Raw genomic sequence first — 25,628 nt, 5'->3', positions numbered from 1 at the left:
TTTGAAAGGCCAAATGTCTAACAGCTTGTAAATGCTGGTAAATGCGGAAATTCGTGTTTAGCAGCATTTCGTTTACAGACATTTTCATAAAAAAATAAAACAATATTTTTTTTTTTAAATGCTCCTAAATGCAAACGTGGCATGTAAACATGGCTAAACGGACATTTTTAAATGTCGGATTCTAGCTGTCAAGTTAAATCGTTTAGGAGAGGTTAAACAACGTCTCATGTACATGAAGCCTCAAACTGGTTGTTATTTACAGTGTAATTAGCAAGAGATTAAGCACTTATTATATACATATTGTCTTACCGTATTGTAAACAGAATAAGCTGATAAAACATCAAACAATGCCCTCTGCCTGTAAAGAAATGCAATAAATGTAATAAACACACCATACAGCTGTATGACAACACAATTCACTAGGTAATAGCACAGGGTATAATGCTACTTCAATAATAGATGGCTAGCTTCAGCACAGGTAGTGCCGGTTCACACAGGGGCAACCCAACTTACATCGCGACTTTGCAAGGCGACTTCAGAGCGTCTTTGAGCAACTTACAACACGACTTAAAGTTGCCTCCAGGACACGCAACTTTGGCTGTGGCCAATTACAGAATAATCAGCTCTGTGGGAGGGAGGGGTTTGCCTGAGTAAACCATTTTCTTTTCCTGTAAAGTTGCTTTAGTTAAGACAGTGATCCGACTTTGGAGGAAACTTCCATTGAAATCAATGGGTACAAGTTTCCTACAAGTTACCTAGAAGTCGCCTTGAAGTAGTACAGGAACCTTTTCTGAAGTCGGAGCAACTTCAGTAGTGTACATTAGGACGGCTCTCATTCACTTCAAAGGAATTTCTCATGTCGCGCCACTTGGGGGGCGACACAAGTCGGACCCCAAGTAACTGTAGTGTGAACCAGCACGTAAGGCGGTTCACACCGGGGCGACCTGGGATCCGTCTTTAAGTTGCCCCAAGTTGCGCAGTCGAGAAAAGTGAATGGGAGCCGTCTTAATCTACACTACTGAAGTTGCTCCGACTTCAGAAAAGGTTCCTGTACTACTTCAATCCGACTTCTAGGCAACTTGTAGGCAACTTGTACCCATTAATTTCAATGAAAGTCGCCTCAGAAGTCGGATCACTGTCTTAACCACTTAACCCCCGGACCATATTGCTGCCCAAAGACCAAAGCACTTTTGGTGATTCGGCACTGCGTCGCTTTAACTGACAATTGCGTGGTCGTGCGACGTGGCTCCCAAACAAAATTGGCGTCCTTTTTTTCCCACAAATAGAGCTTACTTTTGGTGGTATTTGATCACCTCTGCGGTTTTTAGTTTTTGCGCTATAAACAAAAATAGAGCGACAATTTTGAAAAAAAATTATATTTTTTACTTTTTTGCTGTAATAAATATCCCCCAAAAATATATAAAAAAAAACGTTTTTTTTCCTCAGTTTAGGCCGATACGTATTCTTCTACATATTTTTCGTAAAAAAAATTTGCAATAAGCGTTTATTGATTGGTTTGCGCAAATGTTATAGCGTTTACAAAACAGGGGGCATTTTTATGGCATTTTTATTAATATTTTTTTTTACTAGTAATGGCGGCGATCAGCGTTTTTTTTTTCGGTACTGCGACATTATGGCGGACACTTCGGACACTTTTGACAAATTTTTGGGACCATTGGCATTTTTATAGCGATCAGTGCTATAAAAATGCATTGGATTACTATAAAAATGCCACTGGCAGTGAGGGGGTTAACACTAGGGGGTGGGGAAGGGGTTAATTATGTTCCCTGGGTGTGTTCTAACTGTAGGGGGGGTGGCCTCACTAGGGGAAATCACTGATCTTCTGTTCATACATTGTATGAACAGAAGATCAGCATTTCCCCCACTGACAGGACCGGGAGCTGTGTGTTTACACACACAGCTCCCGGTCCCCGCTCTGTAAAGAGCAATCGTGGGTGCCCGGCGGCGATCGCGCCTGCCGGGCACGCGCACGGGAGTCGGGGGCGAGCGCGTGCCCCAGTGGCCTGCGCGAGAGCCGACATAGAAATACGGGCTCTCACGCAGGAGAGCTGACTTGCCGCCGTAATATGACGGTGGGCAGTCGGCAAGCAGTTAACTGAAGCAACAAAACAGGGAGATAACATACATTTCTCAGGCAAACCCCTCCCTTCCCCCTCCCTCCCACAGAGTTGATTGTTGTTTGATTGGCCACTGGAAAGCCTTGAGGCTTGAAGTTGCCTTGTACTGTCTTGGAGGCAACTTGAAGTTGCCTTGTAAGTTGCCTGATGATTCATACTCAAGTCGTGTCCAAGTTGCCTCCCAAAGTCGTGCTGGAAGTCGTGTTGCCCCTGTGTGAATGGGCTCTAAGGTTACCTATAAACACTATAAATAACAGCAAAGCTTCTTGTTATTGCACAGGGGATTTTACATCCTCTTGCAAGCAGGACTGAACCTTCATTCTTCCCTATAAAAAGGTGAAAGAAAACACAACATCACTGCTTTCAGAGGGCAGGAGACAATGACAAGGGGAAGATAATTCCCGACTATCTTTTTTTTAAATAAGTCTGTTCATCTACAGTCAGCCTAGTTCACACAGGTTTTAGCTTGACATTAATCTGAACAGCAACCATTTACAAAGGTTTTGTCAGCTTAGTGCCCTTAAAGTGTAAGTTCACATATACACCATCAAAGGTCATTTAAATAAGCTTAGAATGGCCAATATAATACCATACTGGCTGTTTAATACACCCTGGACAATTTCTGCAGCCCTAGCTTTCCAGACATAGTGAAATGCTAATAACAATAAAACACAACACAGCCGCATCCCTTATGGGCTACCTAAGTGCAAGTTTTCAAAGATAAGAGACCAGCACCTTATAAGGCATACCCCCACCCATTCTTGTTTCTATCCTGGGATTTAAAAAAAATCTTAACATCACACAAATCTGGGCTTAGTCCTGCAGCCAAGTGCCAGAATGCTCATTCTGGCATTCAGCACCACACCTATGCATATACAGTACTACAGGCAAAGTGATCTCTTGCCTGAAGAAATAAGCATAAGAATTTTACTGCACAGGCAGTAGTGCAGGACACAGCACAGGAGATAGGGAAGTCAAGTGTTATCATTGACCACTAATGCCATTAGAAGAGAAAACATAATTGAGCACCAATGCTATTAGGAGGATGGAAGTAAACACTACTGATCGCCAATGCCATTGGGGGAAGGGGGTAAAACATCACTCACCCCCAATGCCTGTACAGGATGGTGGGAACATTCAGGGCCCATTCACACCACGGCGGACTGCTGCAGTGCATTGACCAAAATCTGACATACACCAAGTTTTGTGAGTGCAGGCTACTGAATTGCACAGCAGTGCGTTATCCTGCATTGTGGTCTACTGCCCAGCAGTTGTGTTGGGGAAGTATGTGGGGTGCAACTCACAGTGAATAACACTGCAATGCACCAATACACATACCAGGAGAATGTGTCCCCAATCTCTGGGAAGGGGAGAAGTGGGGTCAATCCACTGAACACCAGGGGATTCTTATACATACAGATACTGGGAGGGGAGGAATTATTTATCTCATTGACAAATTCTTTACCCACTGAACACAGTCATTTTACCTTCCACGGACTACCAAGGTCTTGCATTTTTTTTCTTTCTGACTGCCAACCCTGTGACTTTTTGTCTTCCTCTGAACTGCAGGTAGAACGGTGTTACATACTCCAGACATTTTCTCTCTGTATTTTGTTCTGTGTGCACTCTATTATCTATATTCTTCTTATATACTCCTGAATACTGCTCTGTAAACACTGCGATGTATGTTATGTAGTTCCCTGCACTCTGTAAGTTGTGCTGTATAGATACATACTCCTCACCATGGTGTTTATTGTCTCAATAATTGCAGGTTGCCATGTAGTTCCTAGCTATTTTATTGAAGCTTTTTTGTAAAGGTAGGATCAGACAAAGGTGTTCGCTATTGAGTGACTTTCATTAGCATCAGAACGGCTTTTCTCCCCATCTTTAAAATGAGAACACAAAAGCAGATGGAAGCAAGTTGAAGTAACAGACAGAATTCAAATGCAGATCTATCAGACTAAAAAGAATACTGTGCATCAAAGCCTTCACTACTCACTTGACTCCATAACGCTCTCGAAACATAATGTGATTGCGGAATGTACGATTCACATCTAAATCAATCTGCTTGATCTCTGTTGAATACATCTTGGCCAGATCTTTCATTTTCTATGTCGCAGAACAGCAGCGATGTTAAAAGAATACAATATCACAATATTAATTAAATTACAGCAAAAATCATTAGTAAATTATGTATACAAAGCAAAACCCATTTTTTAAAGAAGTTCATGTAAATGAACAAACTAAAAGTGAATAACAACGGTATACGGTGTCTTGCAATGCATGATACAAAAAAAATAAAAAAAATAAATAAATAAAAAACTGCAGTAGAGAAAAATAAATGCATTATACTTATTCACTCAATACCTATTCACAAATTAAATGATATGAACTGAAGTAAGCAGATATTGCCTTACAGCATAAAAAAACAAAAAAACAAAGAAAAAAACAAACACTATATGCGACTTTAAGAGCCGGCTCACACAGGGGCGACTTGGGATCCGACTTGAAGTCGCCCCAAGTCGCGCTGTTGAGAAAATCAATGGAAGTGAATGGAGCCTTCGTAATGTACACTACTGAAGTTGCTTCGACTTCAGAAAAGGTTCCTGTACTACTTCAATCCGACTTCTAGGCGATTTGTACCCATTGATTTCAATGGAAGTCGCCTCCAAAGTCGGATCACTGTCTTAACTGAAGCAACAATATAGGAAGAGAAAATTGTTTTCTCAGGCAAACCCCTCCCTCCCACAGAGCAGATTGTTGTTTGATTGGCCACAGGAAAGTCGCCTGTCCTGGAGACGACTTGAAACTTCTCTCACAGTTCTGTATTACAAAGATAACTATTGAAAACAAATATATATACTCAAAATGCTGGGTTAATAAAATGTACTTTATTCTGCCACAAATGTCTAAAAACATTAAAAAAATATATTTTAGAGCCACTTGCTCAAATTCTTTTAATCTTCTATTTACCATATATATATATATATATATATATACATATATATATATATAAAAAAAATAAGGTACAGAAGTATTGCTTATTTTGATTTAATCAATGCCAAACACACTTAGACCCCTTTCACACTGGGACGGTTTCCAGGCGCTTCAAGGGTTGGAAATAGCCTCTGCTAAGCGCCTGAAAACCGCCTCCCATTCATTCAAGTATGACTTTTTACACTGGGGCAGTGCACCTGTTCCGAAAAGTCCTGCAAGCAGCATCTTTGGGTTGGGAACGCTGTATTTAGTGCTCCCAAAACGCCCTGCCCATTGGAATGAATGGGTAGCGCTTCCGTAGTGCCTGAAAAGCGCTTCTGAAGCGCCGCAACGGGGGAGTTTTTAACCCCCAGAAAAGCGCATTTTAAGCAGCACTAAAGCGCCGCTAAAACGAGCAGCACTTTTCCTGCAAGCCTCCCCCCATCCAAATACACAGTGGGCATGAAGAAGAATCACCCCCTTCAAAATAATCACATTTTGTTTCTTTGCAGCCTGTAATGAAGACAGATACCGTTTTTGTTTTAGCCAGCTATTTTTACTAGTGATAACTTATAACATCCAAGTGAAAGATATAAAACCAACATGTCAGACATTTTTTTTTTTTTTTACAAACTGAATCACTAAGTTGGTTGTCTTTTCATGGCTTAATCAGAGCCCAGACACAAACAGTCACCATCAAATTTAACTGAACTTGAGCAGAAGAGTATGCAAATATTGCGACGTCTAGATGTGCAAAGTTAGTAGAGACATATCTCAACAGACTAAAGGCTGTAATTAAAGCAAAAAGTGGTCCAACAAAATACAGACATAAGAGGGTGATCCTTTTTCCAACTCAGCGATTCTTTTTTCAATGTTATTTTATTTTTCTGTTGTTGGTGTCATATATTTTATTTGGATGTTATAAGTTTCACTTGTAAAAACAGCTGGATAAAACAAAAACCGTGTCTGTCTTTATTTCAGGCTGCAGAGCAACAAAATGTGATTATTTTAAAGAGGGGGGGGGGGGGTGATTATTTTCTATACCCACTGTAGCACACATTGTATTTTGGGAATGGTTTATAGAACACAAAGCATCTGCGACTGAACAAGAGGAAAGAAGGGAAAGGAAAATGACAGGACAGCTGCTAGTCTTCCGTTGGTGTGCCAAAAGTACACTGCTCAAAAAAATTAAAGGAACAATTTAAAAACACATCAGATCTCAATGGGGAAACATATCATGCTGGATATCTATACTGATATGGACTGGGTAATGTGTTAGGAACAAATGGATGCCACATTGTTTGATGGAAATGAAAAAAAAAATTACTTACAGAGGACTGAATTCAAAGACAAATTATGGAGCAAGCTAGTCCATTTGGCAGAAATTTTATTTTAGCAACTCAAAATGGTATTCCGTAGTTTTTATGGCCCACACCTGCTTGTATGCATGCCTGACAATGTCGGGGCATGCTCCTAATGAGATGACGGATGGCGTCCTGGGGTATTTCCTCCAAGATCTGGACCAGGGCATCACTGAGTTCCTGAACAGAATGAGGTGCAACCTGTCTCAGAGGTGTTCTATTGGTTATAGGTCAGGCAAGCGTGGGGGCCATTCAATTGTATCAATTCCTTCATCCCCCAGAAACTGTCTGCATACTTTCGCCACATGAGGCCGGGCATCGTCATGCACCAGGAGGAACCCAGGACTTACTGCACCAGCGTAGGGTCTGACAATGGGTCCAAGGATTTCATCACGATACCTAATGGCAGTCAGGGTGCCATTGTCTAGCCTGTAGAGGTCTGTGCATCCCTCCATGGATATGCCTCCCCAGACAATCACTGACCCACCACCAAACCGGTCATGCTGAACGATGTTATAGGCAGAATAACATTCTCCACTGCTTCTCCAGAGCCTTTTATGTCTGTCACATGTGCTTAGGGTAAACCTACTCTTATCTGTGAAAAGCACAGGGCACCAGTGGTGGACCTGCCAATTCTGGTGTCAAATGCCAATCGAGCTAAATGCGCTGGGCAGTGAGCACAGGACCCACTAAAAAACGTTGGGCCCTCAGGCCACCCTCATGAAGTCTGTTTGATTGTTTTGTCAGTGACATTCACACCAGTGGTCTGCTGGAGGTCATTTTGAAGGGCTCTGGCAGTGCTCAGCCTGTTCCTCCTTGCACAAAGGAGCAGAGAACGGTCCTGCTGATGGGTTAAGGACCTTCTACGGCCCTGTCCAGCTCTCCTAGAGTAACTACCTGTCTCCTGGAATCTCCTCCATGCTCTTGAGACTGTGCTGGGAGACACAGCAAACCTTCTGGGAATGGCACGTATTGATGTGCCCAGGGCCGGATTAACAATGGGGCTGATGGAGCTGCAGCTCCAGGCCCCTTTCTCAAGATAGGCCCATTTGCCCAAAAAAAAAAAAAAAAAATTTTTTTTTTTTTTTTTTAAGATTTTTTTTTTCTAAGATCGAATTTGGGGGGTTGTAGCTCGATGACCAGAGGTCACAGAAACCCCACATTTGGGGGTAGGCATGGGAAGAGCTACCCCACAACTGGTTAAAATATGGGACGGCTATCATTTATGGTTCCGGAGATACGGGCCTGCTTGCACAGCCTGTCAGAAGCTACATTCAGAGCGGCCAATATAAATACAAGCTGACACACTACAGCAGACTGATAGGATCACAGGGCTTATAATAATTATTTGTATATTACTCATGGTAATTAACCCCTTGCCACCCAGGCCAATTCTGACACTTCTCTACTACATGTAAAAATCATCATTTGTTTTTTGCTAGAAAATTACTCTATGGTGGTCTTTGCACTTTTTATGTTGCACGGTACAGAGCTGCACGATTCTGGCTAAAATGAGAATTGCAATTTTTTTGCTTAGAAGATAGATCACGATTCTCTCACGATTGTTGCGGCGTAACATAATCTTTCACATAAAAAAAAAAAAAAAATGGGCTAACTTCACTGTTTTGTTTTTATGGTTTTTATTATTCATTGAAGTGGGAAAATGCAGTGTGACATAAAATATTCCAGCAATAGCCATTGTATTCCCTAGAGTCTCTGCTAAAATATATATAATGTTTGGCAGTTCCAAGTAATTTTCTAGCAAATAATATTGCTTTCTAACTTAAGAAACAAGTGTTGGACTTTAAGTGGTTACATTTAGTTACAATGTTAGTTAGTTACAATGTTTCATTTTGTTTACAAACTTCGCAGACTGCCCAGATTTGTTCTTTACACACAGAAGTGTATCCCTTTGATCTAAGAAGGAAGTGTCAGTTACAATGGGCCTAATCCTCAAAAAACTGGCGCAACGTAACTTTTTCCATTTAAGTTACACCGCCACAAAATCTCTAACTAAGTGCCCGATCCACAAAGCACTTACCTAGAAATTTTGAGCGGTATAACTTAAATCGGGCCGGCGCAAGGCGTTCCTCTTCTCCAGGGGGCGATTACCATTTAAATGAGGCGCGCTCCCGCACCGGCCGTACTGCACATGCTCGTGACGTAATTTTCCTGACGTGCATAGCGCGAAATTACGTTACGTCGGGCTTTGTGGATTGCGACGGGACAATAAAGTTGCGTCGGTTAAAAAAAAAGATACGGCGCCAAAAAAAAATGTGAAATTTAAAAAAAATCGCATCGCGAGCAAGAAAAGTCTGTTTTTACAAGGTGTAAACAGTTTACACCATGTAAAAGCAGCCCTAATTTTGCGTTTGCAAACTAAAACTTACGGAGAAAAAACGAAGCTGAAAAGCTTTGTGGATCTCCGTAAGTCCTAATTTGCATATCCGAGGCGGCATTTCGACGCGAAATGCCCCCAGCGGCGGATGCGGTACTGCATCCTAAGATCCGACAGTGTAATTCAATTACACATGTCGGATCTTCGTCCTAACTATGGGAAACTGATTCTGTGGATCAGTTCCATAGTTAGGACCAGGGATACGACGGAGTAACAGCAGTTACTCCGTCGTATCTCTTTTGAGGATTTGGCCCAATGTTTCCTGTTAAAAACTTGGCAGACTGCCCAGATATTTTCTTTTGACAGCTGAAAGTATCTCCACTTGTTATATGAAAGAATCGGCAAACTCTGCATTGAAGATCGTCTGGGGGGTTGAATCGAGATCACGATTTTTTTAACGATTAATTGTGCAGCTCTAGCACGGTATTTGCGCAGCAATTTTTCAAACATGTTTTTTTGGAAAAAAAAATTTCATTCATTAAAAAAACAGTTAGTTAGTTAAGTTAGCACAATTTTTTTTGGTATCCTAAGCGATGCTTTAAATTTTTTTAGGTTACATGTTTAGAGTTACAGAGGAGGTCTAGTACTAGAATTATTGTTCTCGCTCTAACGATCGTGGCGTATGTAACCTGTGTGTATCTGGCTCTGATACTAGCCAGTGCCTACCCAGCCACTGACTAGTATCTCTCCCCAGCCTGTCCCCACACACCCTCTCACCTGCTGACCTGTGGATGGGGGAATCACTCCTGCAGTGTTATTGTGTTCTGCCAGTGCGTACAATGATCAGTGTTGCTAACTTTAGCTGGCAGCACTGATTGTTTTAAGAAAAAAAAACAGGCTGGTTGTACTCAAGTTGATTAATAGATTGACTTGTGTAAAACCAGCTAGCCCATACATAGATTGACTATGGCTGGTCTCTGCATAATTGGCGTAATTTCAATCCATGTATGACCCGCTTAACCACTACTCAGTCCCTAAATATCCTTACACTCCTGTACATAGTGCTCACTGTCATACTCTCCACACTTCTCTCCTATACATAGTACCCACTGTCATACCCTACACACTTCTCTCCTATACATAGTACCCACTGTCATACCCTCCACACTCCTCTACTATACATAGTGCCCACTGTCATACTCTCCACACTTCTCTCCTATACATAGCGCCCACTGTCATACCCTTCACACTCCTCTCCTGTACATAGTGCCTGCTGTCATACACTTCTCTCCTGTACTTAGTGCCCACTGTCGCACCCTCCACACTCCTCTCCTGTACATACTGCTCACTGTCATACCCTCCACACTCCTCTCCTATACATAGTGCCCACTGTCATACCCTCCACACTCCTCTCCTATACATAGCGTTCACTGTCTTACCCTCCACACTCCTCTCCTATACATAGTGCCCACTGTCATACCCTCCACACTCCTCTCCTATACATAGAGCCCACTATCATACCATCTACATTCCTCTCCTGTACATACTGCCCACTGTCATACCCTCCACACTCCTCTCCTGTACATACTGCCCCATCATACCCTCCACACTTCTCTCTGGTACGTACTACCCTCTGTCATACCCCCTCACTCTTCCTGTACATACTGCCCATTGTCATACCCTTCACACTCCTCTCCTGTACATAGTGCTTTTTTCCGTACCCTTTGTACTCGTCTCCTGTACATAGTGCCCACTGTTAGACCCTCCACATTCCTCTCCCTCACCTGCACATACTTCCCACTTATATACCGTCCATACTCCTCCCCTATGTCACTTACCCACAAAAACAGTTCTTTAAAATTATACTGAATATCCTCAATGTTACCAGCTCTAGAATGGACACACTTTTGTTAGTTCAACTAAAGGAAATCTCAGTTCTCATATTTTTTCTGCCCCATTATTAGTACTCATTTAATTTTGTGATTACTACTATGATGTATAGAGGAACATCGGGGATCTCAGCTACTCTAAATATAGCACTTATATAAAAAAGTGGCCCTGAAAATATTTTTTAAATGTTGGCAACTGTGCACTTAGGCACCGCCCAAGGTCCACCGTCCACCGGGTCAGTAGGGGGCCCCATGAGAGGCTCCTGGGATCCTGTGATAATAAAGCGGTAGTAAACTTTCCTGACATTACTACTTTTTAGAGGCCCTGGGGTAGGTTATGCCACAACGTACAAGTATGCACAGCATATTAGCACATTAGTGTACACTTCAATTTTCAGACTGAGCCCTCCAGTGCTGCGAAGAATCAGGCGGGGCCCGGGCGCTTACATCTTCACCCGGTCTTCCTTCTGGGTTCTGTGCCTTTGGTCACTTGCCTTGGCTGGGCTGCGTTCATGTCATTCCCACGCATTTATTTATTATTTATTACACCCCATTCACACCTCTGCGACAAAACGCCCTCGTGCCGCTGGAGGGGAGAATTCCCATTGCTGTCTATGAGATGGTTCACATCTCATAGACGCCGTACACCTGCGGCATTAAAAAAAGTCCCGGACCCTTTTTTTCAGGCGGCATTGGCGTTCGGCCATACAAAGCAATAGGAAGGATTTGTAAAAAAAAAGTTACACTATTCGCGGCAAAATACGCCGCGTACGCGGCGTTACTTGTCGCGGAGGTGTGAATGCAGCCTAAAAGGCCCCACCAAAATCCTCAGCACCAGGCCCATGATGTTCTTAATCTGGCCCTGGATGTGCCATCCTGGATGGGTTGTACTGCCTGTGAAACCTCTATAGGGGGTCCAGGTATCGCCCCATGCTGCCAATATTGACATTGACCCTAGCCAAATGCAAAACTAATGAAAAACTGACAGAAAAGAGAAGTAGGGAACAAATTGTGGCCTGTAAAACCATTCCGGTTTGTAAATTGTCTCATTGTTGCCAATCTGGTGCACCTGTTGTTAATTTCATTACCACCAAAGCAGCTGAAACTGATTAACAACCCCCTCTGATACTTAACTGACCAGACCAATAGCCCAGTAGTTTAATTGGCTTGATGCTATACTCTAAATAAAAAGTGTCGCTTTAATTTGTTTGAGCAGTCTATCACAAAAGCTATACTGTCAGCTCTCAGTGAAAGTGTAAACTGTAAATCTCAGGTAGCCATCCAGCCAGTGGCATAAATTTAAATATTTGTAAACTAGCAGATTTCTTTATTCCTTGCTCCAAATAATTTGCTAGTGTTGCAGTGAAGTAAAAAGTTTACAATCCACACAGCAGAGTCCATATACATTTATGTTGGCTATGCTTTCTTGATTTTTAAAATGTATGTATATGTATGGAATATTATATAAAATATAGGATTATATACTGCATTATCATTAATATTTTTTTTATATTATATATATATATATATATATATATATATATATATATATATATATATATATATATATATATATATATATATATATACATATACACACATTTTTAGATGGTTATATTTGTAGTATGGAACTGTGGCAGCCAGAGAGTTGTTTTTATTTATGCTGTAGATGTAGAGAATGGAAACCCATACTCTACCACAGGGGGGCAGTCTTCTACATATAATCTGTGCTGAGTATTTGCCAGGATACTGACCAGATGTAAATAATGTAACCCTTTCATCTTCAATACTGGACGACATACAAAAGTTGTGCAGTTATGGTGAATGGATGTAATTCACTTGTACAATAAAGGAACCTATTCATTATGTAAATTAATATTTAATTATTTAAAAATACTTGATATCATTTGCCCATAGGAAGAAAATGAATGTTTGACCACGAAAAAAAAAACAGTTTTAATTCAGGACATTTAAATTAAATAAAAAAACATACCTCATATTTCCCCCCATTTTCAGACTTCATTGTGTCAACATCCAAAAGCAGTGACCAGACCTGCCCCCTGACTTGTAAAGGAATTCCTTTGTACACTCTGCGATACATCTGTGAGGTAAATGTGAGAAAATGAAAGGATATCAATTCACAGTTCACAAAATATAAAGTTAAAGCAAAACTTGTCAGGTAACAAACATGAAGCCTGTCATTGCTGATTACCTTTAAATAAGACTAGGTCTTACCACAAAATAAATACAGTAAAACCTTAGGACTACAAGCATAGTTCGTTTCGGAAACATGCCTATAATCCAAAGCAAATTTCCCCATAAGAAATAATGGAAACTCAGATGATTCGTTCCACAACCATTTATTCATAAGTCCTTCAGTATATAGTCAATATAAAAAGATTATAGCAGTGTCCATGTCTATGGCAAGGAGTGGGAACAATAGTATTAATATACAGGATTTACATAGCACCAACAGTTTGCGCAGCCCTTTACAACATTAGGGTAGACAGTAAAATTACAATACAATTTAACACAGGAGGAATCAGAGGGCCCTGCTCGTTAGCGCTTACAATCTAAGGCCCCTTTCACACACACACACACACACACGTCCAATTTAGCGGACTCCGCCTGCTCAGTGGGGATCGTTTCGTTGATCCCTGCTGAGCCAGCAGATGACAGGTCCGTCTCCGCTCACTGTGCAAGGACGGACCTGTCAGAGCGCCGCTCTCCTCTGGGGGATCGGATGAAAGCGGATCCGCCTGTCCATTTTCATCCGATCCAACAGATAGATTGAAAATAGGGTTTCCATCGGATTCAGCGGATCGGAGCTGATGTAGGTGGACATGTCACCGGTGACATCTGTCACTCCGAAGACCTGCATTGATCGTCCGTTCAAGTCCGCCTAAAAAAACTGACAGGCAAACCTGAATGGTCCAAGTGTGTGAAAGGGGCCTAAGAGGCAAAGTTTAAGAACTATCAGCAGAGAGTTTTAGTCCTTTCCAAGTAGAAGCAGGGCGGGAAATTGGGTTATTTGGCACAAACAACTGGGCAATCAGAAACCTTACATAGCATTGATTGAAGCTTGTAGCTTAAAAATGTATATGAGCTTTTCTGATCTACAAGCTTCAAGCATTTTTGTTTCAAATAGACTTCAATGTGATCACCCAAAAACCATACGAACACATATTTAAATTTTTTTCCCCTAATAACTAGCTTTCTGTAGATTAGAAATCTGTTAAAAAGAGACATGATCAACCTTCAGACACCTGCAAGAATGCCTGTACAAACACTCAAAACAAAATGTGTGCTAAATAGGCAAAAAAGTTGCGCTAAATAGGCAAAATTGTGAACACAGTCCAACACATAAGTGTAAATAAGAACAGCAGTCCAGTAGATTGTCCATAAATCCAACTATTCAGAACAAATGCTGTATAAGGTGCTTAGTGCAAATAGACTCCAACAATATTTTCCACCAAGTGTGACACCAACATAAAGTAAGGATGTACTCTTACCACACAGGGTGGACCCTCTATTATGGATGGTCAAATGCGCATTGAAAATTTGTTAGCTCCAGACATCAATAAGGCAATGTACAGGTAATATACGTCTCTCCAGCCGTTTCTCCCGCACTCAAATCAAGACTTCATGTCAGCTGGGCAAAAACCCCAAATAAAGCAAATGGGGCTTCCAATAGTGTAAAAAAAACTCTGAAGGTGTTTATTATAAGCACTATACATAAAGTGTATCAAATATAAAAGAACTGCAGTACAAGATAAAAAAAAACAGTCACAGTGACTGGTGTAGCATCTCCTCGCCCGACCGGTTTCGTCACGATTAGACTTCTTCCAGGGCAAGAATATGCCCCGGAAGTACATCCTTACATTATGTTGGCGACGCACTTGGTGGACGATATCGTTGGAGTCTATTTGCTCTAAGCACTTTATACAGCATTTGTTCTGAATAGTTGTATTTATTGATCAATCTACCAGACTGCTGTTCTTATTTACAATTATGTGTTGGACTGTGTTCACATTTATGCTTATGTAGCGCAACTTTTTTTATTTCTTCATTGTTTGTTGTGTTTATCTCTCACATTACCGTTGCTGCTTTTTGGTTTTATATTCACACAGTGCAGTATTTTTAGTGTTACTCACATTTACAATGTAAAGTAGTGTGTGTACAGCTTGTATAACAGTGTAAATTTGCTTTCCCCTCAAAATAACTCAACACACAGCCATTAATGTCTAAACCGCTGGCAACAAAAGTGCGTACACCCCTAGGTGAAAATTCCCAAATTGGGCCCAAAGTGTCAATATTTTGAGTGGCCACCATTATTTTCCAGCACTGCCTTAACCCTCTTGGGCATGAAGTTCACCAGAGCTTCACAGGTTGCCATTGGAGTCCTCTTCCACTCCTCCATGACGACATCACAGAGCTGGTGGATGTTAGAGACCTTGCACTCTTCCACCTTCAATTTGAGGATGCTCCACAGATGCTTAATAGAGTTTAGGTGTGGAGACATGCTTGGCCAGTCCATCACCTTTACCCTCAGCTTCTTTAGCAAGGCAGTGGTTGTTTTGGAGGTGTGTCTCGGGTCATTATGTTGGAATACTGCCCTGCGGCCCAGTCTCCAAAGGGAGGGGTTGTGTTAACACCGACATCTCCCCGTTCTTCAGCTCCGCACGCGCGACCACACAGCTGCAAATTAAAGGGGACGTACCTGTACGTCCATTTTCCCCCATGCCATTCTGTCAGTCCTTAAGCGGTTAAAAGGTAACCATCCTCATCTGTGATCTGTTTGCTTGTAATTTTTGTGTGTGTATAAAAGGTCAATGCGTTTCTGAACTCCTGACAGACCCTTGCATCTTTCATCCAGTACTGCACTGACTTTTCTGGATTCTGAGTCATAGTGAAAGCAAAAAAATTGTCAAAGGATCTGCTGGGAAAGGTAGTTGAACTGTATAAAACAGGAAAGGGATATAAAAAGATATCCAAGGAATAAGGAATGCCAATCAGCAGTGTTCAAACTCTAATCAAGAAGTGGAAAATGAGAGGTTCTGTTGAAAACAAACCACGGTCAGGTAGACCAACTAAGATCTCAGCCACAACTGCCAGGAAAATTGTTTGGGATGCAAAGAAAAACCTACAAATAACTTCAGGTGAAATACAGTACTCTCTGAAAACATGTGGTGTGGCTGTTTCAAGATGCACAATAAGGAGGCACTTGAAGAAAGATGGGCTGCATGGTCGAGTCGCCAGAATAAAGCCATTACTACGCAAATGCCTTAAAGTATCCCACTTACAATACGCCAAACAGCACAGAGACAAGCATCAAACCTTCTGGCACAAAGTCATTTGGAGTGATGAGACCAAAATTTCGCTTTTTGGCCACAACCATAAATGCTACATTTGGAGAGGAGACAACAAGGCCTATGATGAAAGGTACACCATTCCTATTGTGAAACACAGAGATGGATCGATGATGTTTTTGGGAAAGGCACAGGAAATTTGGTCAAAAATGTTGGCAAGATGAATGCAGTATGTTATCAAGAAATACTGGAGGAACGTTTGCATTCTTCAGCCAGGAAGGTGGGCATGGGGCATACTTGGACATTCCAACATGACAATGATCCAAAACACATGGCAATGTCGACCGGTCATTGGCTACAGGAGACTAAAGTGAAGGTTCTGGAGTGGCCATTTCAGTCTCCTGACCTCAATATCATTGAGCCACTCTAGGGAGATCCCAAAACGTGCAGTTCATGCAAAACAGACCAAGAATTTACAGGAACTGGTGGCATTTTGCCAAATGGAATGGGCAGCTTTACCATCTGAGAAGATAAAGAGCCTCATCCACAAATACCACAAAAGACTTCAAGCTGTCATTGATGTTAAAGGGGGCAATACACAGTATTTGGTAGTTTATGTTGCCATTATGATTTAAAAAAAAAAAAAAAAACAGTTGATTGATAACCAACACGAAGCATGAGTGAAAAAAAATATGTTTTTGTGTTATCATTCATATTCTCTGAAAAATGGCCAATAAATCATAAATTCTGCCAGGGTATGTAAACTTATGAGCACAACTGTGTGTGTGTATATATATATATATATATATATATATATATATATGTGTGTATGTACACATAACATACATACACACGCCTTGCTGTGTTTTGGCTTTGATCTCATATCTCTTATCATCTGTACATCTGCATTAAATACCCCCACCCAGCCAGGTGTGTCAGAGTATGTGATACCATTTGCAGAGTTGTGAGCACAGCAATAGGGGACCCAACAAGCAGCTCCTTTGGGGGGTAAAGCACTACATTTGGCTTAGTGACTGTACACCAAAGCAAATTTAGTGTTGTCACTGTAATATAGAAATAGGGACACTATTTACCAGCACTATTGAGATAAAATGTGCAGAAATTCTTTAGTCAAATGGACCAAGTGATTTTTTTTAACACTCTTTAATGGGAATTAAATGGGTTCACAGAAAAAAGGGTATAATGCAATCTATAGTTGGGCAATTGAATTAGAGATTCTATTTTTTTAAAGCATATACTGTGGGATGTTTACCAGATCAGAAGTGTGATTAACTTTCCTCATGATCCCTATCAAGTATCTAATGAATTTAGAAAAGGCTGTAAGTTAAAGAGCAGACTTCCACTGGACTGGAAAATGGGTATGTTCAGAACATGCTCTCATCTCTATTTAAATGTAGGCTTAGGATCTCCTTTGCTCTCACAGTTAGGCCTGGTTCACACTGGTGCGTTTTGACATGCGATTTAGCATTTCAAATCGCATGTCAAAACGGTGGTATTTGCCGCAAATTGCCGGCAATGGCACCGTACTAATCTGTGCGACGCCGCATCTGCAGCGCTGCACCGATTTTGAAAAGTAGTTTCTTTACTACTGCACAGATGTCTCTAAAATCAGGACTGCCAGCGGGAGTGAAATTGTGCGAGTTCAGCTGAACTCGCACGGCTTCACTCCCGCAGCCCAGTGTGAACCTGGGCTAAATGATATATCCAGGAGATCAAGTGACGTCTGGGACCATAATCGAAATTTCAAGGGTTTTATTTTGTTTTTGGACAATGTGGAGTTCAAAACTAGGAACATAATCTTTGTAAATTCTACACAATATTCTGTGCACCTTTTATCGTTTACTTTTTTGAAAAAGCAAAAATGGAGTGAGAGAAAGGCAGATGACTTCCACATGATTTACCTCTAAATGGCAACAGCTCCAAACACTGGTAATAGAATATGCACATTAAAATTAGCACATCTGTGCAGATTGAGCCAGCACTTGCTCTGTGCATCTAATACAGCAGTGGTCATCAACCCTGTCATCAGGGCCCACCAACAGGCCAGGTTTACAAGATAACTGAAATGCATCACAGGTGATATGATTTGCTGCTCAGTTATTGCAGTATCTTAGTCTGCATCAACCCAAGGTAATACATAAAACCTGGCCTGTTAGTGGGACAGGGTTGATGACCACTGCTATACAGAATAGCTCAAGGCCTCGGTTTTATTGACAGTAAAGTTGGTGAGACATTTACTCGGCCAGGGTGATTATTGCACACAAGACCTTGCGCTTATTTCCTTATAGAAGAAGCAACAATTTGTGTGCTCTAGGACAGAGATATTCCAACATTTGGAAAAGGGAAAATGTTTCTGATGGTTACAAATTCTTATTAGGCCTTGTTCACATGGTGCGATTTAATCCATACCCCATGCTGCGTTTTATCGGCACAGAGAATGTAAGGTCTTGTGTGAATCCCCTTTGTCAGTCCCATTGCGGTTTATTGGGATACAGCGGCTGAATGTACACAGACACAGCTCTCAATATAACATCCATGTCGTAGACCTGCACAGATGTCATATTGTGAGCAGTGGCTGTGTACATGCAGCAGGTGGAGTTAGACTTTAAATCAGTTGTATTTGAGTACTGAACTAGAAAAGAGAAAGCTGTGGTGCAATGAGCAGCAGAGGGTGCTGAAGCTGAACAAATTTCTATGTTAAGAGTCTTGAATGGACAAAGAATCTGAACACAGAACATACTGTAGTTGCTTACTGAAAAAGCCTCGGGGCACTTGAATTTTAAACTGGCACAGGAAATACAATACAATGCATCTATTCACATTTTAAATATGTGGTACAGAACCTTAAGAAAACCTGTAATGATTAAGACGGTTTATTTTAATAAAAAGGAAAAACGAGGTCCGATTTTAGGAGCATGCAAAATGCCAAGACATTGCATATCCAGGTTGCTTTTTGCTTTTGGTATTCTTTATCCGAAAACCTAACTAGGCAGACTGTTTTTGCAACCATAAAACAAAAAACATCCCTTGTCTTGAACAGGGGATCAATTTACAGAACAGACTTTAAGGGCTAATTTTTCAATTATAATACCAAGTGTTCTGGATTACCGATTGCCCGGCAGCCATCGCCATACACACATCAATACAACGGAAATTAGGCACAGAATGGAAAACTCTTAACACAAAATATGAGAATCCGTCAATCCAAAGTAGTAAATTTGCATTTCCCACATCAGGAAATGTTTTTAAACTTGTGCAGGCTAAAGATTGCAATTGCTGCTTCCTATACAAATATTGTTTTTGAAAATAACCATTTATAATACATAAATGCATCTGGCTTTATATTTTGTACAATACACAATTTGCAAAATGCTGTGTTTAGATGAAGTTCGAAAACTGCCAAGATTCAGCATTTGTCGTCCCCTCCCCCTCCTTATTGTGAATGTCCTCCATTTTCACTCTGAAAAAGAATCAGTTCAATTAGGAAGATTATGAAAAAATCTGAAGGTTCTGTCTTGGATTCTAATGCCGCGTACACACGATCATTTTTCAGCATGAAAAAAACGTTGTTTTTAAAAAACGTCATTTAAAATGATCACATCATTTTTCAGGTTCTGATAACGGCAAAAAAATATTCGAAAGAAGATAGTCACTGCTCCAATATGGTATGTGGATGAATCCGTATCCTCTCAGAGAAACCTAGGTGCTGGCAATGCACAAAGCAATAGTAGAAAGAAATGTTTGGACAGCCGCACTCTGGAAAAACCTTCTTGGTTGCCTTTTATTGATAAAAGTTTTCAAACACCACACATCACAGCAAAGACAGGGGCATACAGCTGACGTTTCGCACTACAATCAGTGCTTACTCAGAGGATCGGGACCGCTTGCACAAAACAGGTAAGTGTAAAATGTTTGTTATTTAAAAAACCTTTACCTATCTGGGCTGCCCATAAATGTGTGATCAGGGGCGAACTTATTTCCTTGGCAGCCAAAAAGACACAAACTTAGAAAAGCATGCATCAAGAAATTGACAGCACACATTTGCTCGCTTGAACAAGCACATAAACTATCACTAGCCACATCCTCACTCAAACTACCACAAGCTAGGGAACTCCTAGAGGAATTACACAAAACCCTAAAACAAAAATACGCCCTAACCCAAAAACTGTTCTACGAATTCGGTAATAAGTCAGGAATATTTGCTGGCAAGAGCCCTTTAAGTCAAAAAAGCAGCGTATACCATTCCTACCATTAAAGATCCCTCCGGCAACATAAAAGCCACCTCTGAAGACATTGCTGACCAATTTGTAGGTTATTTTTCACGATTGTTCAATCAACCCCCCATCGCCGTCGGGTACAACCCCAGATCGAACACAGAAGATTACCGAATTCCTATCACAATACTGCCCATCCCCACTAACCATCACTGAATCGACAAACCTAGACCTTGACTGCCCTGAAACAACTGAAAACGGGTAAAAGCCCAGGCCCGGACAGCCTAACGGTCAGTTATTACAAATCATTCGCTGACACTCTCATCCCTCAGTTTGTTCGGGCATTCAATGACCTCCCACATAGAAACCCTCATTCCTAAACCGGGTAAGGACGCTACAATGGTATCAAATTACCGCCCAATTTCACTACTTAATGTAGATCTCAAACTTTATGCCAAGATCCTAGCAAACCGCATTCTTCTCCTACTACCCAGTCTAATCTCGCTGGACCAAGTTGGATTCATCCCTGGCAAGGAAGCCAGGGATAATACCATAAAGGCCATTTACATACATCACTGGCTCTCTACATCCTCCACTAAGGGCTTTCCTTTCCCTTGACACAGAGAAGGCGTTCAACAGAGTGGCCTGGGACTACATGTTACTATAAGTAATGGGCTTTCCAAACCACTTAATTCAAATGATACTCGCATTATACTTGTCCTCCCTACGGCCAGAATTAGAGTTAACAGCCGCCTGTCGAATGCCTTCTCAATTTCGAACGGAACTCGCCAGGGATGTCCCCTATCCCCCCTTGTCTACGTCCTCACCATGGAACAAATGCTTCATAAATTGAGAGAGAACCCAGATATCAAGGGCATTGATATTCATCGCAAACAGTATAAAATAGCAGCTTATTGTGATGATATTCTGCTTTTTCTCTCCGACCCTACCACTATCCCCAACCTTCTCAAAGACTTTATCGCTTTTTAAATCTCTATCGAATCTCAAAATTAACTTTACGAAATCGAAAGCCCTAAACATTACACACCCAACAGAGTTAGTAACACAATGCCAAGCAAATTTCCCTTTGGAAATCACATACCTGGGCACACAAATCCCTACCAAATTGAACGACCTTTATACTGTAAACTTTCTACCCGTCCTCCAGAATATTCAGGGAGACCTTCGTAAATGGCATACAGGCCCCTTCTTGTGGTTCGGCAGAATCGCCATCTTAAAAATGAATGTTTTCCCCCAGACTCCTCTATCTATTTCAGGCTATCCCCATTAATCTCCCCCTTCTTTCTTCTTATAAGAGGATATGCAGAAATGTAATTTGGAATTCTAAAACCCCCAGACTAAGCTGGGACAGACTGGTGCTTTCTAAACTGAAAGGGGGACTGGGACTCCCTGATCTCCAAAAATACCATTGGGCATGCCACCTCACCATAATTGTTGACTGGCACGTACATAGAAGCAGCAAGCATTGGGCTTGACTTGAACACTACTTTTTGCGAAAACACTGAGCTCTCACTTACCGTGGATCAATCATAAATCCACCCATAAGGAATACACTACTCACCCGTTAATAGGACCCACCATACTGACTTTTAGATCTGCTTGCAAAACTCTCAGACTGACCTCGTTGCGCGGCCCCATGACCCCGCTGGACAAAAACCCTGGCCTATTCCTACACAACCCAGGTGACATATCTAATGACCCCCCGACCAGATCTTAACTATTCTTTCACAATGGCGATCTCCTGCCCTATTCAGCGATTTCCTCTAAATTCCCTGATCGACACATCCCCTTTTTTTAATTCCTACAACTTAGAAATTTCTTCCTTAGTACCACCCCAAACGCTCAATGGCACCGTGACCACACACCATTTGAGGCGTTATGCAACACTATAGAACCCGAGGCATTTAATCTTGGCTGTGTATGCGCTTCTATTCCAGGACTACAACCTAAAACAAGATAAAATCATACGACGTTGGGAAAATGACCTGAATATAGACCTTCCCAAAGAAGACTGGGAACGCATATCCACAAAGGATCCATGAACTTCTCTACTCAAGAAAATAGATATAAAATCTACTCCAGATGGTACAGGACGCCCGACCGGATCCATAAATTCCATCACTCTGTCTCTCCGCTTTGCTGGCACAGCAACTCGGTCACAGGCTCACTACTCCACATATGGTGGGATTGCCTGCTCACACAACCATTCTGGGTGGAAATTCACCGCTTAATTGCTTTAATCACAACATACACCCCAGACTTCACCCCAGCACAATACTTACTCCACCACACATCCTTGCCTCATTCACGTTACATCAAATCCCTCATCCTGAACCTCATTAATGCAGCCAATCAATGTGTACCTACCCACTGGAGGAGTGCCAATCCTCCTATGATACCGCAATGGGTCCGTAGAGTAGACAAAATAGCCGAAATGGAAAACCTTATACACCAGGCCAAAGATGGCCCGACGAAATACAAGGACACATGGGCATGCTGGATTCATTATAGAGCTTCTGCAGATGCTAAAGATCCGACTTCTAACACTGCCACACCCAATTAAGGGTGAACATTTTTGACCCTGTCAAAATACACCTCGGATCCCTGCTGCTTCTGCCATCCTCTACCCCCCTTCCCTAGCCTGTCCCCCCTTCGCTACTTGAACGACCTACTGTCCACACCCAAACCCCCATCCCACGATGTTCTTTACCAACTCACACACTAAATTAGCCCTAATAAACCTCCTAGGACACTAAGAGGACCCATATATAGCTAACATACCCTTCAGAGGGGGCTCATCTCAGCTTCAAATAAACTGAATAAAATCAGCACACACTCTTAGGCCTCATACACACGATAGGTTAACCAGAGGACAACGGTCTGATGGACCATTTTCATCAGTCCAAACCGATCGTGTGTAGGCCCCATAGGTTGTTTAACCTTAGGTTAAAAAAAAGCTTGCTTTAAAATTAACCTATGAATTCCTAACCGATGAGAAAAAATCGTTAGTAGGCACGTCTATCGGTTAAAAATCCACGCATGCTCAGAATCAAGTCGACGCATGCTTGGAAGCATTGAACTTCGTTTTTTTTCAGCACGTCGCTGTGTTTTACGTCACCGCGTTCTGACACGATCGTTTTTTTAACTGATGGTGTGTAGGCACGACGGACCATCAGTCAGCTTCATAGGTTAACCTATGACAACGGCCCTTCAGACCGTTCTCATCGGATGGACTGATCATGTGTACGAGGCTTTAAACGTTTATGGCCCCCATCCATTCACAGATAGATCCCATCAGGGGTGATTGGGTTTTATGGTGGCGTACTTTGGTTTATACCACCATTGTGCATGGAGCCCCACTCACATTACATAACAAACCTCACTCTTCGCCACAGAGACTTTGAGAATGCTATGCGACTCTGGCCTTCAACAACGAAATGTCCTCAATGTGAATATGAAATGCTTTAATGTACTGGTCTTACCATAAACTCATTTCTTTTTGAATGTTTTTTTAAAACTGTATGCCATTGTCATTGTTATACTGACTGTTATATTTTGTACGTTACCATTCACCCTTTGTAACCTTTCTTGTGATCTCTGTAAACTTGAAAACCTTAATAAAAATGTAATGGGAAAAAAATACCTTTACAACCCCTTTAATGTCAGGATTTAGGTGTTGTTTGTAGAGATACTGAGGCTGGGTTCACACTGTGTGCAGAAGCGGCTCACAGCAGGGCTCCAGTGCGTCCCTGTTCTCCCCTTCTGTACCCTGAGTGGTATACCCTGATCTGTGAGGCTAAGCTGTGTACCCTGAGCTGTATACCCTGAGCTGTATTCCATGATCTGTGTTTCTGAGCTGTATACCATGATCTGTGAGGCTGAGCTGTATACCCTGATCTGTGAGGCTGGGGCTGTATACTCTGTGCTGAGCTGTATACCCTGATCTGTGATGCTGAGCTGAATAGCCTGAGCTGTATACCCTGATCTGTGAAGCTAAGCTGTGTACCCTGGTCTGTGAGGCTGAGCTGTATACCCTTAGCTGTGTATCCTGATCTGTGATGCTGAGCTGTATACCCTGATCTGTGAGGCTGAGCTGTATACCCTGATCTGTGAGGCTGAGCTGTATACCCTGATCTGTGAGGCTGAGCTGTATACCCTGATCTGTGATGCGGAGCTGTATACCATGAGCTGTATACCCTGATCTGTATACCCTGAGCTATATACCCTGATATGTGAGGCTGTGATGCTCAGGCTGTATACTCCTAACACTATGGGTGGAAGCAAGTGGAATACATGGGACGGAGTGAGTGGATTCTATGAGGGGTGGGGCTTATGAGAAGTTGGAGGGGTTAAAAAGAAAGGGCGGAGTCTGGCACCCCCATCCTAAAACTTCACCAGCCGCCACTGTCTGAAAGTATCTTCCTTCCTCTGCCTATGTGGAGGGGGGAGGGTGTGTGCCTTTCCTCCAATCAGCTGCCACACAGTGTATGCCAAGAATCCACTCCTACTGCTGAATGAGGAAGTAAAAATTCTAACACAATGTAAGAATTGTAAAAAATATAGCATATATAAAAAATATAGCAAGCTGAAGACAGCAGATATGCATGTAAAACTTATATAGGGAGATTTGTGGGGCACTTCATCATTGTTTTAGCGGCGCTTTTCGGACACTAACAGGGCCCGCTAGTGACCCAATAAAGAGTTAAAAGCGCTGCTGCACTTTGCTGGCGCTTCGGCGGCGCTGCCCATTGATTTCAATGGGCAGGGGCGCTTGAGGAGCAGTGTATACACTGCTCCTCAAGCACCTCAAAGAAGCTGTGTAGAAAATGGTGCAGCGCTTATATGGGAACTGAATCACTCATAACATTAAATGTAATTGAACAATAATAAAGTCCATATAAAAATTCTTGTGGAGATCACTGGTTCGGACACCGCCACCATCACCCAAACACACTGCTTCTTACCAAAAGGAAGATAAAAACTTGCAAGACAAAATATCAATAGCGGCTCTTCAACAGCAAAGGGTGTAGAGAAAAGGCAGCAGCTTTAGTACAAGTCAGCAATCCTGGATGCCTCCCAAGATAGGATCCTCAGCAGCATGAGCATAATTAGGCCCTTAATCGACCTGGTTAGCGCAGAACTCAGCAAAGAAAAGAAAACACTTCATAGTGCAGACATCCCAAGAAGTAGTTTAATAATGGATAAAGAAGTTGATAAACTCAAATTTATGAAGTGAATATCAAGCAGATAAAAATCGGAAGAAATGTCCAGCGCTTCTAACCATAAAGATGGCCGCTGTGTCCCAGTACAAGTGTTGCATCACACGTTACAGGCTCCTCCCTACTAGTTTTGTCTTCAGGG

At 41.9% G+C, this 25,628-nt stretch overlaps 1 protein-coding gene across 1 annotated transcript in view; it reads right to left on the bottom strand.

Moving 5' to 3' along the window:
• The window catches only part of LOC120917545, a 120,873-nt gene that overhangs the window by 32,757 nt on the left and 62,488 nt on the right, over window positions 1–25,628 (bottom strand). Inside the window, exons 6-8 of the mRNA XM_040328915.1 lie at window positions 12,696–12,803; window positions 4,138–4,247; window positions 310–358 (exon numbers count right to left, since the gene is read on the bottom strand). Coding sequence (XP_040184849.1) covers window positions 310–358; window positions 4,138–4,247; window positions 12,696–12,803 — 267 coding nt within the window. The remainder of the gene's footprint in view (window positions 1–309; window positions 359–4,137; window positions 4,248–12,695; window positions 12,804–25,628) is intronic.

Source organism: Rana temporaria, chromosome 11, assembly GCF_905171775.1.
Source record: "Rana temporaria chromosome 11, aRanTem1.1, whole genome shotgun sequence".
In the NCBI taxonomy this organism is placed as follows: domain Eukaryota; kingdom Metazoa; phylum Chordata; class Amphibia; order Anura; family Ranidae; genus Rana; species Rana temporaria.
The sequence above is the reverse complement of the archived record's forward strand: the minus strand, read 5'-3'. Positions and strand labels throughout refer to the sequence as shown.